This window comes from Hydractinia symbiolongicarpus, chromosome 3 (genome assembly GCF_029227915.1).
Source record: "Hydractinia symbiolongicarpus strain clone_291-10 chromosome 3, HSymV2.1, whole genome shotgun sequence".
Classification (NCBI taxonomy): domain Eukaryota; kingdom Metazoa; phylum Cnidaria; class Hydrozoa; order Anthoathecata; family Hydractiniidae; genus Hydractinia; species Hydractinia symbiolongicarpus.
Window position 1 is genome coordinate 11,301,483 of NC_079877.1, and position 12,553 is coordinate 11,314,035.

The 12,553-nt window shown below is 34.0% G+C and overlaps 1 protein-coding gene across 2 annotated transcripts; it reads left to right on the forward strand.

Annotated features, from left to right (window-relative positions):
* The first annotated feature begins 208 nt into the window (after positions 1 to 208).
* LOC130635708 (DNA repair protein XRCC1-like) lies at positions 209 to 10,744 on the forward strand. 2 transcript variants are annotated; one of them, XM_057445147.1, is made up of 18 exons: positions 209 to 353; positions 687 to 779; positions 1,462 to 1,498; positions 1,584 to 1,733; positions 2,634 to 2,713; positions 2,789 to 2,860; positions 2,942 to 3,274; positions 3,340 to 3,378; positions 3,480 to 3,507; positions 4,005 to 4,060; positions 4,601 to 4,722; positions 5,231 to 5,271; positions 5,964 to 6,036; positions 7,773 to 7,934; positions 8,277 to 8,383; positions 9,251 to 9,389; positions 9,671 to 9,746; positions 10,375 to 10,744. In XM_057445147.1, the coding sequence occupies exons 1-18, from the start codon at positions 303 to 305 to the stop codon at positions 10,480 to 10,482; spliced, it is 1,767 nt and encodes a 588-aa protein (XP_057301130.1). In that variant the 5' UTR covers positions 209 to 302; the 3' UTR covers positions 10,483 to 10,744. The 2 variants fall into 2 exon arrangements, with proteins under 2 accessions (XP_057301130.1, XP_057301131.1); XM_057445148.1 differs by having other exon boundaries at positions 4,008 to 4,060.
* Positions 10,745 to 12,553: the final 1,809 nt, after the last annotated feature.

The window sequence follows — 12,553 nt, forward strand, 5'->3', positions numbered from 1 at the left end:
TGTTCATGTGACAACACAGGACATAAATATAAACATAAATTCTGAGGATCTAAAATGATAAATCCATTAAAGTATAGCTGTGGCTATCCAATATGTGTGACACAAAGCAGTATATACGTAATTATAGGTTTATTTTAACAGATATTAGTCTAATACATTCAAAACGTTTATGATCAAGCTCTAATGATAAGGCTCTAGAATTGTTAATTATCAGGCTCTGTAACTATTATAAAAAGCATTTATTGGTGTAGAAGTTATAATCCATTTTTTTTTCAGTTTAAAATTGTAGTTTATAGCAAATTATGCCGGATGTGAAAGTAAAACATATTGTTTCGTTCAGCAGCGAAGATGCGGTAAGTTGTCTTAATTTTATCTATTGGCTTTTTCAGAAGAGGCTTGTGATACATGCACACATGCACACTTCTCTTTACACATGTGCAAAAATTTTCATTCAGTTGCATACTTCTTATTTTTATAAATTTTATATATTATATATTTTTAGCTCCCAATTTATACCCATACCACTGTAAATGATAACATTTTATCATTTGGTATGTTGATTGTGTCAGGTGTTCTAAAAATAGTAGTATCTATAAGGGGGGATTTTGTACCATACTTTTGCCTTGAAAATTGCAGTCTAAACAGCAGCATAACAGATGTTGATCATATCATCTTGATTACTTTAGAAAAACCCTGCAGAGAATATATTGAAGCCAGAGACTTATTTTAAATGGAAGTGTGAGACACCTGGAGAACGACAAGCATCTTTGCTGCTACAGGTATGAGAATTTGAAAGTGCGACTTTAATTCTCAAGACCAGATTGTTTACAAAATCAGCTTAATATGAGTCTAATTATTGATAACATTTATGAATTTATGAATAGGCACTTCAGACACTGTTGTTTTTCAAAGCAATTCAGTTTTAATGTGGTAGTATGTGTGATTTGGTTATTGTTTTACAGGGCTAATGAACGTCTAATTTCTATGAATGCTTAACATGAAGATAAAATTAAACAAATCTTGGTTAATAAAATTATATTTAAAACATGATACATTTTTTCATAAAAAGGTGAATTAAAACAAATAAATTTATTTGAAGTAGCTCTGGTGATACCTATCCAATAGTGGGTTATCTAATACTTTAGCTTCCTTAATATTTTTAAAGTTTAATTGTACCTTTTTGACTACATACAAATCCTTGATCTACATTAAAATCAATCTTGTGATTGAAATATGTCGGACAAGGTCAAAGACATTTTAAAAGACTCAAATTCATGAGAGGGATTTTAAAGCCAGCGACAGAGCTACTACTAGCACTCATATTGGAAAGCGAAAAAAAATTGGAAATTGAAAATATATCTTTATTGGAACTTGATTTTATGGGGTAGAAAAGAGTCCTAAATTGCACTTATCTAAAGGAAGGTTAAGAAATCAAAAATTTGTATGTCTGCTTTGTTTTAGCTAGAGAAAGCAACTTGTATAAGTGGCATTGATATAGGTTAGTAAAAACTGGTTATCTTTCTATCCTTAGCATGTATTTTGTTGCTGCATGCTGGGTTTGTGTCATCGTTTTCTTTTTCTAGGAAACAATGGTTCGGCCTTTGTGGAAGTATTGGTTGGACGTTCCAGTTGGTCTTCATCAGAAGAGTTTAAAGTGTTACTTGTGGCATCTAGTTTTATGACGCCGGCTGAAAGTAAAGCTAGTAAAGATATTCACAGAGTACGAATGTTTGGTAGGGTTTTAACATCGTAAATATTTTTTCAACTTACTATTTAAAGTTATGGAACCAACCACTCATTCTGAAAAACCGATCTGTGATATCAGATTATTTGACTGTTCAATAGCTCCTTGAAAAATCCATGGGTTTGATCATCAGCGTGATAAGTTACTACATGTTTGCTTTCTGAAAAACACAATAAGGCTTAGAGTATGCTTACATTATGCTTATTGGAGAAACAAATTTAAAAACGTTGCTTTATTGAGATAAATTAGTTCTGATTTTAACCATAAAAGTGTAGTGTCAATTACACAAGGCCTAGTTGAAGCAGTATTGGGTATAAGGAAAAAATAAAGACTGTCTTTTAATACACAATGCCAATAACACAAGAAAAAATACACAGAAGGTTTTATGAAAGCTAGAAATAAGCATGTGTTAAAAAATATTTCCCTGTCTGAGCCTGCATATGCTTATAAGCGTTACTCTTATATAAAAAAGGATGTACTCTGCTGATGTGAAGAGTGAGGTTGGGGTGAATGGGCTGGAATTTAAATATATTAAGCATTTAATAAAACGAAAACCCTATACATGTGAAAGAAAAATCTTTTGCTGAATTTGTATCATACATTTTGGAAGGCTATAAAAGGTCTAAAAAATGCGGAATAAAAACTATGTTGTTTGTCATGATTAAAGAGTGCAGAAATGTGTTGTCTAACAATGCTTTCTAAAAAATCCCATTGAAATAATTTTTATGTAATATTAATTATTTTGAAAAGTTGTTTAAAATTGATTAGCATACATGCTATAGTATTTGACCTAATTGCAACTAGACTTGAACTATTAACCCATAAAATATTTTTGTACTTAAAATGCAAGTGATTGGATTTGTTATTTTTGTATAATATGTTTCCACAGGGCATGGTCAATTGGTGAAATCAGTCGCCGATGAAAAATGGGATCGAGTCAAAATTGTTTGTACACAGCCATACAACCAAGTATGTATTAATACTTAAAAACAAGAATATGTATTGAAGCAGAATGTTTTAGTATAATGTTAATAATATATTTAGAATGAAAGTTACGGTTTATCCTTTTTCAAAATGCACACTCCTGAACAAACTGAAGAAAAAAGTGAAGGAAAGGTCAGTATGCAAGTTGATGTTATATGGTTGTGTTATGGAGGATGTCATTCTTGTACTAATATGTAACTTTTTTTATCATAGGTTGTACAACTAGGTCGGTTTAAACTAAAAAGTGATTCTGATGACGAACAGGATGTTTCAACAGGAAGTTTCTTCCAACGTAAAATGAACGAAACTGTAGTAACACCTAGACAACCCAAAATATCAATGGCCACCGCAGCTAGAAAAACTTCAATTGAACGTGTTGTTTATAAAACAAAAGGGGAGAGCACTTCATCACCTAAGCAGATAAGTGTGTCACATGATAAAAGACATGAAGTTGCTGCCTCTCTGTTGCAAGGTGCAACTGATATAACTACTGCAGAGAGAAAGCCTTTTCCAAAAATGAAACATACACCTGCTAAGAAAAAAGAGGTATAGTTAGAATTTTTTTTTCACCTTTTGTGAGACTTTATATTTGATTTTTTTTTTATGTTTAGACTCCAAAACGAAAAGTTGAAGCAGGGGCAAATAAACAAGTGAGTTATGTTTTGACGCCAAATCATTCCTAGCTTCTTTGAAAATCGGCTTGCTTATGTAAGACTGTGTGTACCTTAGCCAGGTATGTGCTTTTTTTTAGGAACGACCACCAGCAAAGAAATTAAAAGGTAATTTTTTACAGACGTATGGTTAGCCACATAACACAGTAAAAGGTAACATAGCTACAAATGGGCTGTTCTTGTGACATATCAATATTTCGAAACAAAAGGTTTTATCTTTATTTTGTATGAGATTTACTTGCTGAAGGGAGATGCTTGTGTAACTGGCAGGATCTCAGGCGACTTAATGCATGACCCCAAAGAGTTAGTGTAGAAACTAATGATGCATTATAAAAGAATATGTTTGGCATTGTTGTTCTGCATTTTTGCAAAATAAAAAGACTTATTGATTTCTTTGAGCGAAGACCTAGGAGCGTTTCCCGTTTTGATAGGTGGACATTTACTTTAAATCTACAAGGTTGGTAGAGACTACTGCAAATTTACCTAATCATTAAAAATAAATAATAAACGTGGCTGGCCTTCGCGATGTTCTGCAAAATATTTTATTATAGAAAACTTTTTAGCATTGGTAATTTGTCACTAATTTTCTTGCATTTTTATTTCAGCAGAGAGAAAAATACCAAAGGTTAAGAAGAAAAATGTTTCTTACAATAAAATACTCGTAAGACATTTTGATACTTTAATCTCATGTTTTTTACAAAATTTCTGAAATCCGGAAACTTAATAAAAACATTATCAATACTTTTTTTGTAGAACAGCGAATATTGTCTTTCACAATATTAACTCAATAAGTCCCCAGAAAATATATAAATAAATAAATAAAGGTTCAGAGGTCTTTACAAAGACTAAGTAAAAACAACTAAATAAATGTCCTAATGCTTTCACGGTTAAGGTTGGTTTCCATTTAAGCGTTTTTTGGTGACAGGTTCAAACGCTCAGTACGTTGGCTTATGCATTACAAATTTTTTTCGCAGTGGTGCCTGTGTTTTGACAGACTTTTAATACGAGTCATCTTTTTTCAAAAAGGCTTAGCATTTCTGACAACACTGCCATCTTTAATATCACAGAGCTTAAGGATATTATGCTACGGTACATAAAAGTTAAGCTGTGACCAAGAACGCGTTGATGGAAACCAACCTTCATTCTTTTCATAAAATTTATTCAATATTAAATTTCTACTACAAGTGTTTTCCCTTGACAGGATGGTGTTGTGTTTGTTTTAAGCGGGTTTGAAAATCCAGAAAGAGGTAATCTTCGAGATCAAGCATTAACAATGGGTGCAAAGTACGAACCAGGCTGGAATAACAGATGCACTCATTTGATGTGAGTAGTTTGAGTTCTAGATATTTTGGAGTGGTTGAAATACATGACGGATGTAAAACATGACCTGTTTAAGCATACCAAGGCAGGGAAGTCTTATAAAAATTAAGCATGATTAAAGCATGAATCTGGCCTTAACTTAGAAACTTCGAAAGCTTAAGGGAGTTTAGAAAATTCGGGGTTAATCTGCAAATGAAAACCTCTTAAAACACAAAAATGAGTGGCATTTAAATGTCAACACCAATTTGACGATGTCGTTTGCACAGAAACATAACATTAATGATTAGCATTGATTTGAACTGCTACGAACACATTCGAAAAGTTCTTTTTAACATTATTAAACATATTGTAAGCATGCTTTGAGGGTGGAATAGACGTTCTCATGCAAAAGTTGAGAAAAAAATACACTACGGTTACAAAAGCCTTTAAAAAAAGGAGTGTGCTGCAAGTTTGGTATGTTTTGTTTTGTTGTTATGACTGCAGCATTTATGATGTTTTGTTTTTTCTGTAGATGTGCTTTTGCGAATACACCAAAGTTTAATCAAGTCAAAGGTAAAATCTAATTTAACATCTTTATTTCAAATTTCCTATCAGCTCCTATGATAGGTTGGCATTTTCCTATTTGCTACTGCGTTTTCTTATTGCTGCTGCGTTTTCTTATTTGCTGCTGCGTTTTTCTATTTGCTGCTGCGTTTTCTTATTTGCTGCTGCGTTTTCCTATTTGCTGCTGCGTTTTCTTATTTGCTGCTGCGTTTTCCTATTTGCTGCTGCGTTTTCCTATTTGCTGCTGCGTTTTCTTATTTGCTGCTGCGTTTTCCTATTTGCTGCTGCGTTTTCCTATTTGCTGCTGCGTTTTCCTATTTGCTGCTGCGTTTTCCTATTTGCTGCTGCGTTTTCCTATTTGCTGCTGCGTTTTCTTATTTGCTGCTGCGTTTTCCTATTTGCTGCTGCGTTTTCCTATTTGCTGCTGCGTTTTCCTATTTGCTGCTGCGTTTTCTTATTTGCTGCTGCGTTTTCTTATTTGCTGCTGCGTTTTCTTATTTGCTGCTGCGTTTTCCTATTTGCTGCTGCGTTTTCTTATTTGCTGCTGCGTTTTCTTATTTGCTGCTGCGTCTACTTACAAAACATGTCAGTAGTAAGATATTTGTGTTTTTCAATACAGGAAAGGGTGTGAAGCTAGTTTTATTGTCGCAAATAAAGAAGACAATATTTTTATTTTTATTTTTGTTGTTTTATTTATGCAGGTAAAGGGAAAATAGTGAAGAAAACATGGCTAAATAGTTGCAGAGACAACAAGAGGAGAATAAATACTAAAAAGTAAATATTTTTTTTCTAATTTAGTAGCTCGTTGTTCATTGTGTACTGCAATCTTAAGCTCGTTCTCTGGTTATCCTCGACCCCAAATGGCTTACACCCTAGTGCCCTCTCATCCAATTGAACATAAAAAAAGTAATAAAATAGTTTGAAATAGAAAAATTAAAGACGCTCGCAAAATGTTTAGATTTTCATGATTTCATTTTCGCGCCCCAGGATTGCGAGAAATTGTATGGTTTATGGTGATGGTTGTTAATCAGTGCAGAAGGGAAGTAAAAATGACCTCTCCCATTCCCATTTTTAAAGCTTACCTCCCACTTCAAAAAAAATTCATCTAATTCTGTTTATAATACGTTGAGAATTTGTAATTTAACATTTATTAAGTAAAATTCAAAATAATAAAGCTAATATAAAGCCATATTTTCTCGTTCTACAGCATGCTACCTTCTCGAAAGCCGCCATTTTGTGATAATTTTTTTTCGGATTAAACCCAGTTTGACGTCATCTTCCGGATGGCAAAAAAGGCCCCTGAACATGTTGCCGTAAAACGAAACCCGGAGAAAAAGAGGAAGAGTAGATTATTGCAACTAAGATTAATTTTGTTAATATATAATTATAAAATCTGTTTTCGTTCTATGCCTTTTTGCAATAAGAATAATAGAAGTAGCGCTGGAAAGCATTTTTTGCCAGTCTTTCAACAGGCAAGAAACAACGAGCTGCGTGTACTCATTAACTGAGTCGATACGCTTACAAAGTCGAGTTTGAATCACTACAATGTTTTGGCAAAAAAAGGCTTTGGCAATTCTGTCCACTTGTCTTTGCATTAGGCCATGTGCAAATTCTGGTAGGCTACGAAAGAGTAAAATAAAATGTCGCCCGCCATTGTTCGCTCTCATAGCCCTAAATAGCTTCTTTTTTACTTTAAAATGTACTTCTCGGCGCCACGACCCGTCTCTGTGGTAGGCATTTCTGTAAGTCTCTACACAAGTCGGAAAGAGCCAATCTCGTTCTCAAGGCATTGGAATAGCGAAAAAGGCCACGGTTCACTACTAAGCTATTGCTTCCACTTCCATTCTCTTCCTTATAACAGCTTTCCTAGCTAGAGTCTGATTCACTGCCAGGTTTTGTAGACCTTTTACTGCCCGAAACTTCAAAACTAAGAAAGCCCACAACTTTTTCACGGAAACTCCATTTTAAAAAGGGGGGTAAAAACATCTTCAGTATATACCTGTTACAAACTCATCTTCAGTACTCGTTACAAATGTTGAAAATACAAAACAACAACAGCTTTGTACATATAAAAACCTGGGCAACGGCAGAGTCAGCGAAATTATCATCCGGGAGTTGACGTCACAAGCCCTCCCGCGAAGGCAGTTATTTGCAATCGGAACACAAGATGGCGACTGGCACGAAGCTTCTTCTCCAGCTAATATTTTACAACTTTAACGACGAATATCTTGCGAGCCAATCAAAATAAGTATAAAAGAAATTTTTTTTCGTAATTAGTACAATATTTTGACTTGATTTTCGATTACTTTTTTTGGAGTGAGAGGTAAGCTTTAAGAGCAATCCCTATTGATCAGGGTCAACATTTCAGATCCTACGGGACCAGGTAAACCTAGTCCCTTCATCCCTTAGGAATTAGATATGGCTTTTTGCAGAAACTTGTGAGTCAGCTTTTTGTGTTTTTCTATACTAAACATTTGATCCCCAATTTAGTTCAAAATGATTTTATTTAGTTTTCGTATGGATGGTGGTGGCGACAGCAGTTATGAATCATCTTCATCTGAAGAAGAAGAAGAAAAAGTGGCCTCACCACAAATTCCCACCGTTGACAGTCAATCACCACCAGCAAGAAGAAAAAGCTCTAGTGAATGTGACACTGAAGATGAGTTGGACAAGTAAGAATGTGTTTATTGAATTTCACAGATCATATTTCGATTTTACTATTTTTGTGTGGAGTTATAATATGTTGATTAATTTTTCTCCCTTGAGTTGTATTTTTACTTCTTTTTACTACGCACTTCTATAAAAGGACTTTAAACTTATTTCGCCTAAATAACGAACTCTTTAAAATAACGGGTATAATTTTAAAATAGCGCAACATTGAACAATATTAAAGGAATTCTCGCGAATCGTTATCAGTACACCGATGCAAACGAAACATTTTGTGATAATTTATTTCTAAAATCACAGAAATTTTGTCAAGTTAGCTAAAATATACGCATGGTCATTCTATATAGAATACGACAACTGCAGAAAGATGGAGAATCCAACGTCAAATCAAAAACTGAATGTGATAAAGATCCTTATGCTGGAACAACTGAAGAAGAAAGCGAGACTGAACAAGGTATGTGTTCACTCTCCTCCACGTGAGATATTTGAAAATCATTAATTTCAAGCATTCTGATTTGGCTTTTTCCGCCGATCAGAAGTAAACAATTCATTTGAAAACCTTGAAATCGGAGTAGATGACCTTCTTGAATGTCCATCATTCTCTACAGAAAAACCTTAAATCGGAATATTTTTAAAAAAACTGAAACAAATCTTTCTTTTTTCAAAAATTAATTTTCCATTGGTTGAAATGTTCAGCACTGCTATTTTTGGATTTCTCACATTACTTGTTTGTGTTTGTGTGCAAACATTATAGAAAAAGCTTCGGGAAAAACCGGGGTAAAAAAACGGCAGACACCTTAAAAGGAACCCAAGATATAAAATAATGTATGTTATGTATATATATAATATGGACTTATATATGTCTTACAAGTTTAACCAGCAAACGAGTGTCATTTTGGTGAAAATAACTTATGTTAATCAACTCACCTTTACAATATTAATAATAAATTAATTGACAGTTTAATTGCACATCCCTTAACAGGTTTAAAATTACTGATGACAGAAAAATGTCAAAATTTGCTATTACTTAAATATGACATCATAATTTATGCAGCGTAATTAAATCTGAAATTCTTTAAATGCAAATATCTTGATATATCAAAAAGAGCTTTGTTGAAAACTTAAAAACACTTGTTAACCAACTTTCTAAGCTCTATTATATAAGTCCAACATCTTTTTATACCTTGGGTTTCCTTAAAATTAAAACCTTTAATTGAAGAGCACCGCACGGAACAAGCCACCAAGTACATACAGTTGACATTATTTCCACCAGAGAAATTGTGTGCATATATAGTTGTAGACGTTAATATGCATGTTTTAGATGCACAAGAACCCGATGCCTGTGTTGCTTCCCTTCCTGAGCTGCCAGATTTTTTCGACGGGAAATCGTTCTTCTTTTTCGGTGCTTTCAATGAGAAAGAGAAACGTGAGTTGAGAAGGTTCATAACAGCTTACGCGGGGTAAGAAAAAGTTTGGTATGTTGGACCACGCATTAAATAATAACACCTTGAAAGAGATGCATGGCCAGACATGCGATGACAAATTTGATCCCTCAACCGGTTTTCTTTTTTTCGTTGCATTTTTTATTTATATTCCTTCTAAAAACCAACATTTGATCTATTGTTGTCGTGGCAGTTTTTAAGATCATTTTTTAAATCAACATTTTTACTATTCGCCTAGGTACCAAGCGAATCCTTTCCTTGATATATCGATTTACTTTATAAAGTAGTTTTGTTTTTAGAACGCTGGAGGAATACATGAGTGATTCTGTGAATTACGTTATCAGTAAAGAGAACTGGGATGACAACTTTGAGCAGGTAAACATACCTAACAAAGACTTGGTTATAGTTGATTGTCCTACCAACAATTTGTTTAGCATATACGGACCCTATTAATCAAAAGGGCCGGTTTGGTTCGTATGAGGATTGAAGTTAATATTTTACTGAAAATCATGTTTTGCTTCGTGGTGCGTTTTCAACATATATCACAGCAACCACCAAATGATGCTTACTGAATGGAATCCAAACTTCTTTTTTATTGCCGCTGCATGCTGATATGAACATTTTTTATGCTGAAATCGCGTACTTATTTCTATTGTGTACAAAAATAAAACGAAACATTTTAAATTTATTGTGACCTAAAAAAATGCCGAGGTGACGCATCGAGGTGCCGCTCCGCAGAGAACTGCGTTTTCAGTGTGAATTTGCCTTCTTTAATGTAGAAAATTTTGCGAGTAGAGGTTTTCGTGAATTTTTTTTTCGGAGATATATTTGCGCGAATCAGCCAATAAAAAAATTCATGAGAATTTCGCGAATTAAAGAAATAATTTGTTTCTGTGGGAACAACGTCGCGAATGAGATGTCAGTTGATGACCTAGTTGTGTTGTAAAAAAATAATTCCTGCGGAATTTATATAAAAACTAATTTTCAGTATTATATATTTTAGGCGCAGACGGAGAACCCATCTCTAATCTTCATTCGACCAAAATGGATACACAAATGTCACGAAAAAAGAAAAATAGTTCCATTCGAACCGTTTATTATCCAACCTTGATAACATTAAAAGAATAGCTTTAAAGAAATCACAGGTTATGTTAAAACATTCACGTCGACATTTTAACGTAAATTGAAATTTTTCAAGGATATAAAACCAAGAAGAAGAAGAAATATATATAAAGACTAAAATTGTTATCACGAAGAACTATTAGTTTTTAGAGTTTTGTTGTTCCTGATCTTTCTTGTGAGATACTACCAACAATATTGTTTTTCAAAATTTGTATTTATTCCAATGATTATGTAAAAGAAATTTCTCCTGATGCCACGATTACTTTTCTTCTCTATATAAATGGCGAATGTTGTTGTGGTTGATGTCGTGTGGTTGTTGCTGTCTTACATCTTACATCATAGGGTGCATTCTTCCGAGACTAATTTTAGGGAGTAATGTAAATTGGGACGCCCGCTACGGAGGGATGTCCGCTCTATACCACTTTGTGCGTGACGTGGTTGTTTTGATATCATTAAGAGAGAAATAGACCTGCGCGCACTTTTGCGTACTTTATTCGGAAAAATTTTTGCGAATCTTGCGAGATAAACTTTCGCGAAATCTGGAATTGGAAAATTTTGGCGAGATAAACTTTCGTGATTCGTGATTATGAACTTATTTTTTATGTTCTTATAAAAAAGGTGGCCTATATTTCTTATGATAGAAAAGCGTTTTTAACGATGTAATTTTCTTTCTAATGGTATGTAAAAACATCACAAAACAGATCAAGCACATTTTAGGCTCGTCTTCTTCCGGCTGCGTGTCGTCATCGTCTTTTTTGCCAGTATTAGTCGTAGTCGGTTATAAGCCATACATGCATTCGAAACATCATCGCTTTTGTTTATTTCTAAGTTTACTTCAATCTCGTTTCCAGCGCCAGTTGTCTCTTTTTTTATCAGGATGGCGAGCCAAGTGAAGGGCGAGTCAAGAAATAACTTTTAAAACCAGCAATTTTTTTTACAACAACCTTCGCGAATCGACAATTTAGAAAGTTTGAACTGAATAAACTTTCGCGAATGGACATTTTTGAAAGTTTCTCGAGGCTCAGTTTCGGGTCTGTTGTTTATATTCTTTACCTACAGAAATGCTTGCGCATGTGCAAAAAATCGCAAACTTTTTAAATTCTGTTAACATTGGCAAGTCATCTATTAACTGACCGCTATAGCACAGAACCACAATACGGAAGCTCGTTGGTGCCATAATTTGCTTGTGTTTTAAAAAGTGGAGAAAAATTGATTTTCATCTTTGCTCGTGTTTTAAGAAGTGGAGTAAAATCAATTTTCGTTTTTTCTTCACTTTTTTGGACAAAAGTGAAAAAAATGAGAAGAACTGTTGGAATTCGTTTTTTCCACACACCACGTGGAAGATTTAACCGGTACGCTCGCCTAATCAGAGCAATCAATAAAGAAAGGGTTGCGGAGCGTGGGACAGGGTCCCCTAGGTTGGCAAGCGAATATATTTAGTGGCCCCAATTTTGAAAAGATTCCTTTTTTTGTGGATATCAAATAGATAAAATTAACTCATTGAAACTAAGTCCAAAAACTTTGGAAAAATTATCTGGATATCGACCCACACTTCTAAATGAGGGAAACATTAACTTTTGATGCAGTCACTTTGAACATGTGTACCGTATCCCAAATATTCAAGAAATTCTACGATCTAAATAGAAAGGAAAGAAGCTTGGCTGCATCAAAAATTCTTTCACATGAATTAGTTAATTTTATCTACCTGTTACATACCTTTTTGTAACTTTCATTTCCTGGAGCGATTGTGTTATAAAAACACAAGAAAACTCTTTTTTTTTCTTGTTTGCTCGTGGTTCTAAATACAGAAGCAAACGAAAAAATAGTTTGCTCCACTTTTAAAAACACCAGCAAAATATGGCACCAATGAGCTTCCGTACACAAAGGTATAAGAGTTAGACCGTCTTTTCTGAGAAATGTATGAAGACGGAAGAAGCTTTTAAAAGTATATCCGCTATATGAGGTTTCGCTAAAGCCGAAACTAAACAAACATGGTGAATTTTGAACACTGCCAAATACTATTCTGTAATATCGGGGAGGGTTTCTTTTATTCATTCTTG

Coding starts and splice junctions, on each gene's coding strand:
- LOC130635708 (XM_057445147.1), top strand. CDS start 303: ATGCCGGATGTGAAAGTAAAACATATTGTTTCGTTCAGCAGCGAAGAT. Junction 2,861..2,941: donor AAGAAAAAAGTGAAGGAAAG/GTCAGTATGCAA, acceptor TTTTTATCATAG/GTTGTACAACTAGGTCGGTT. Junction 3,379..3,479: donor AAGCAGGGGCAAATAAACAA/GTGAGTTATGTT, acceptor GCTTTTTTTTAG/GAACGACCACCAGCAAAGAA.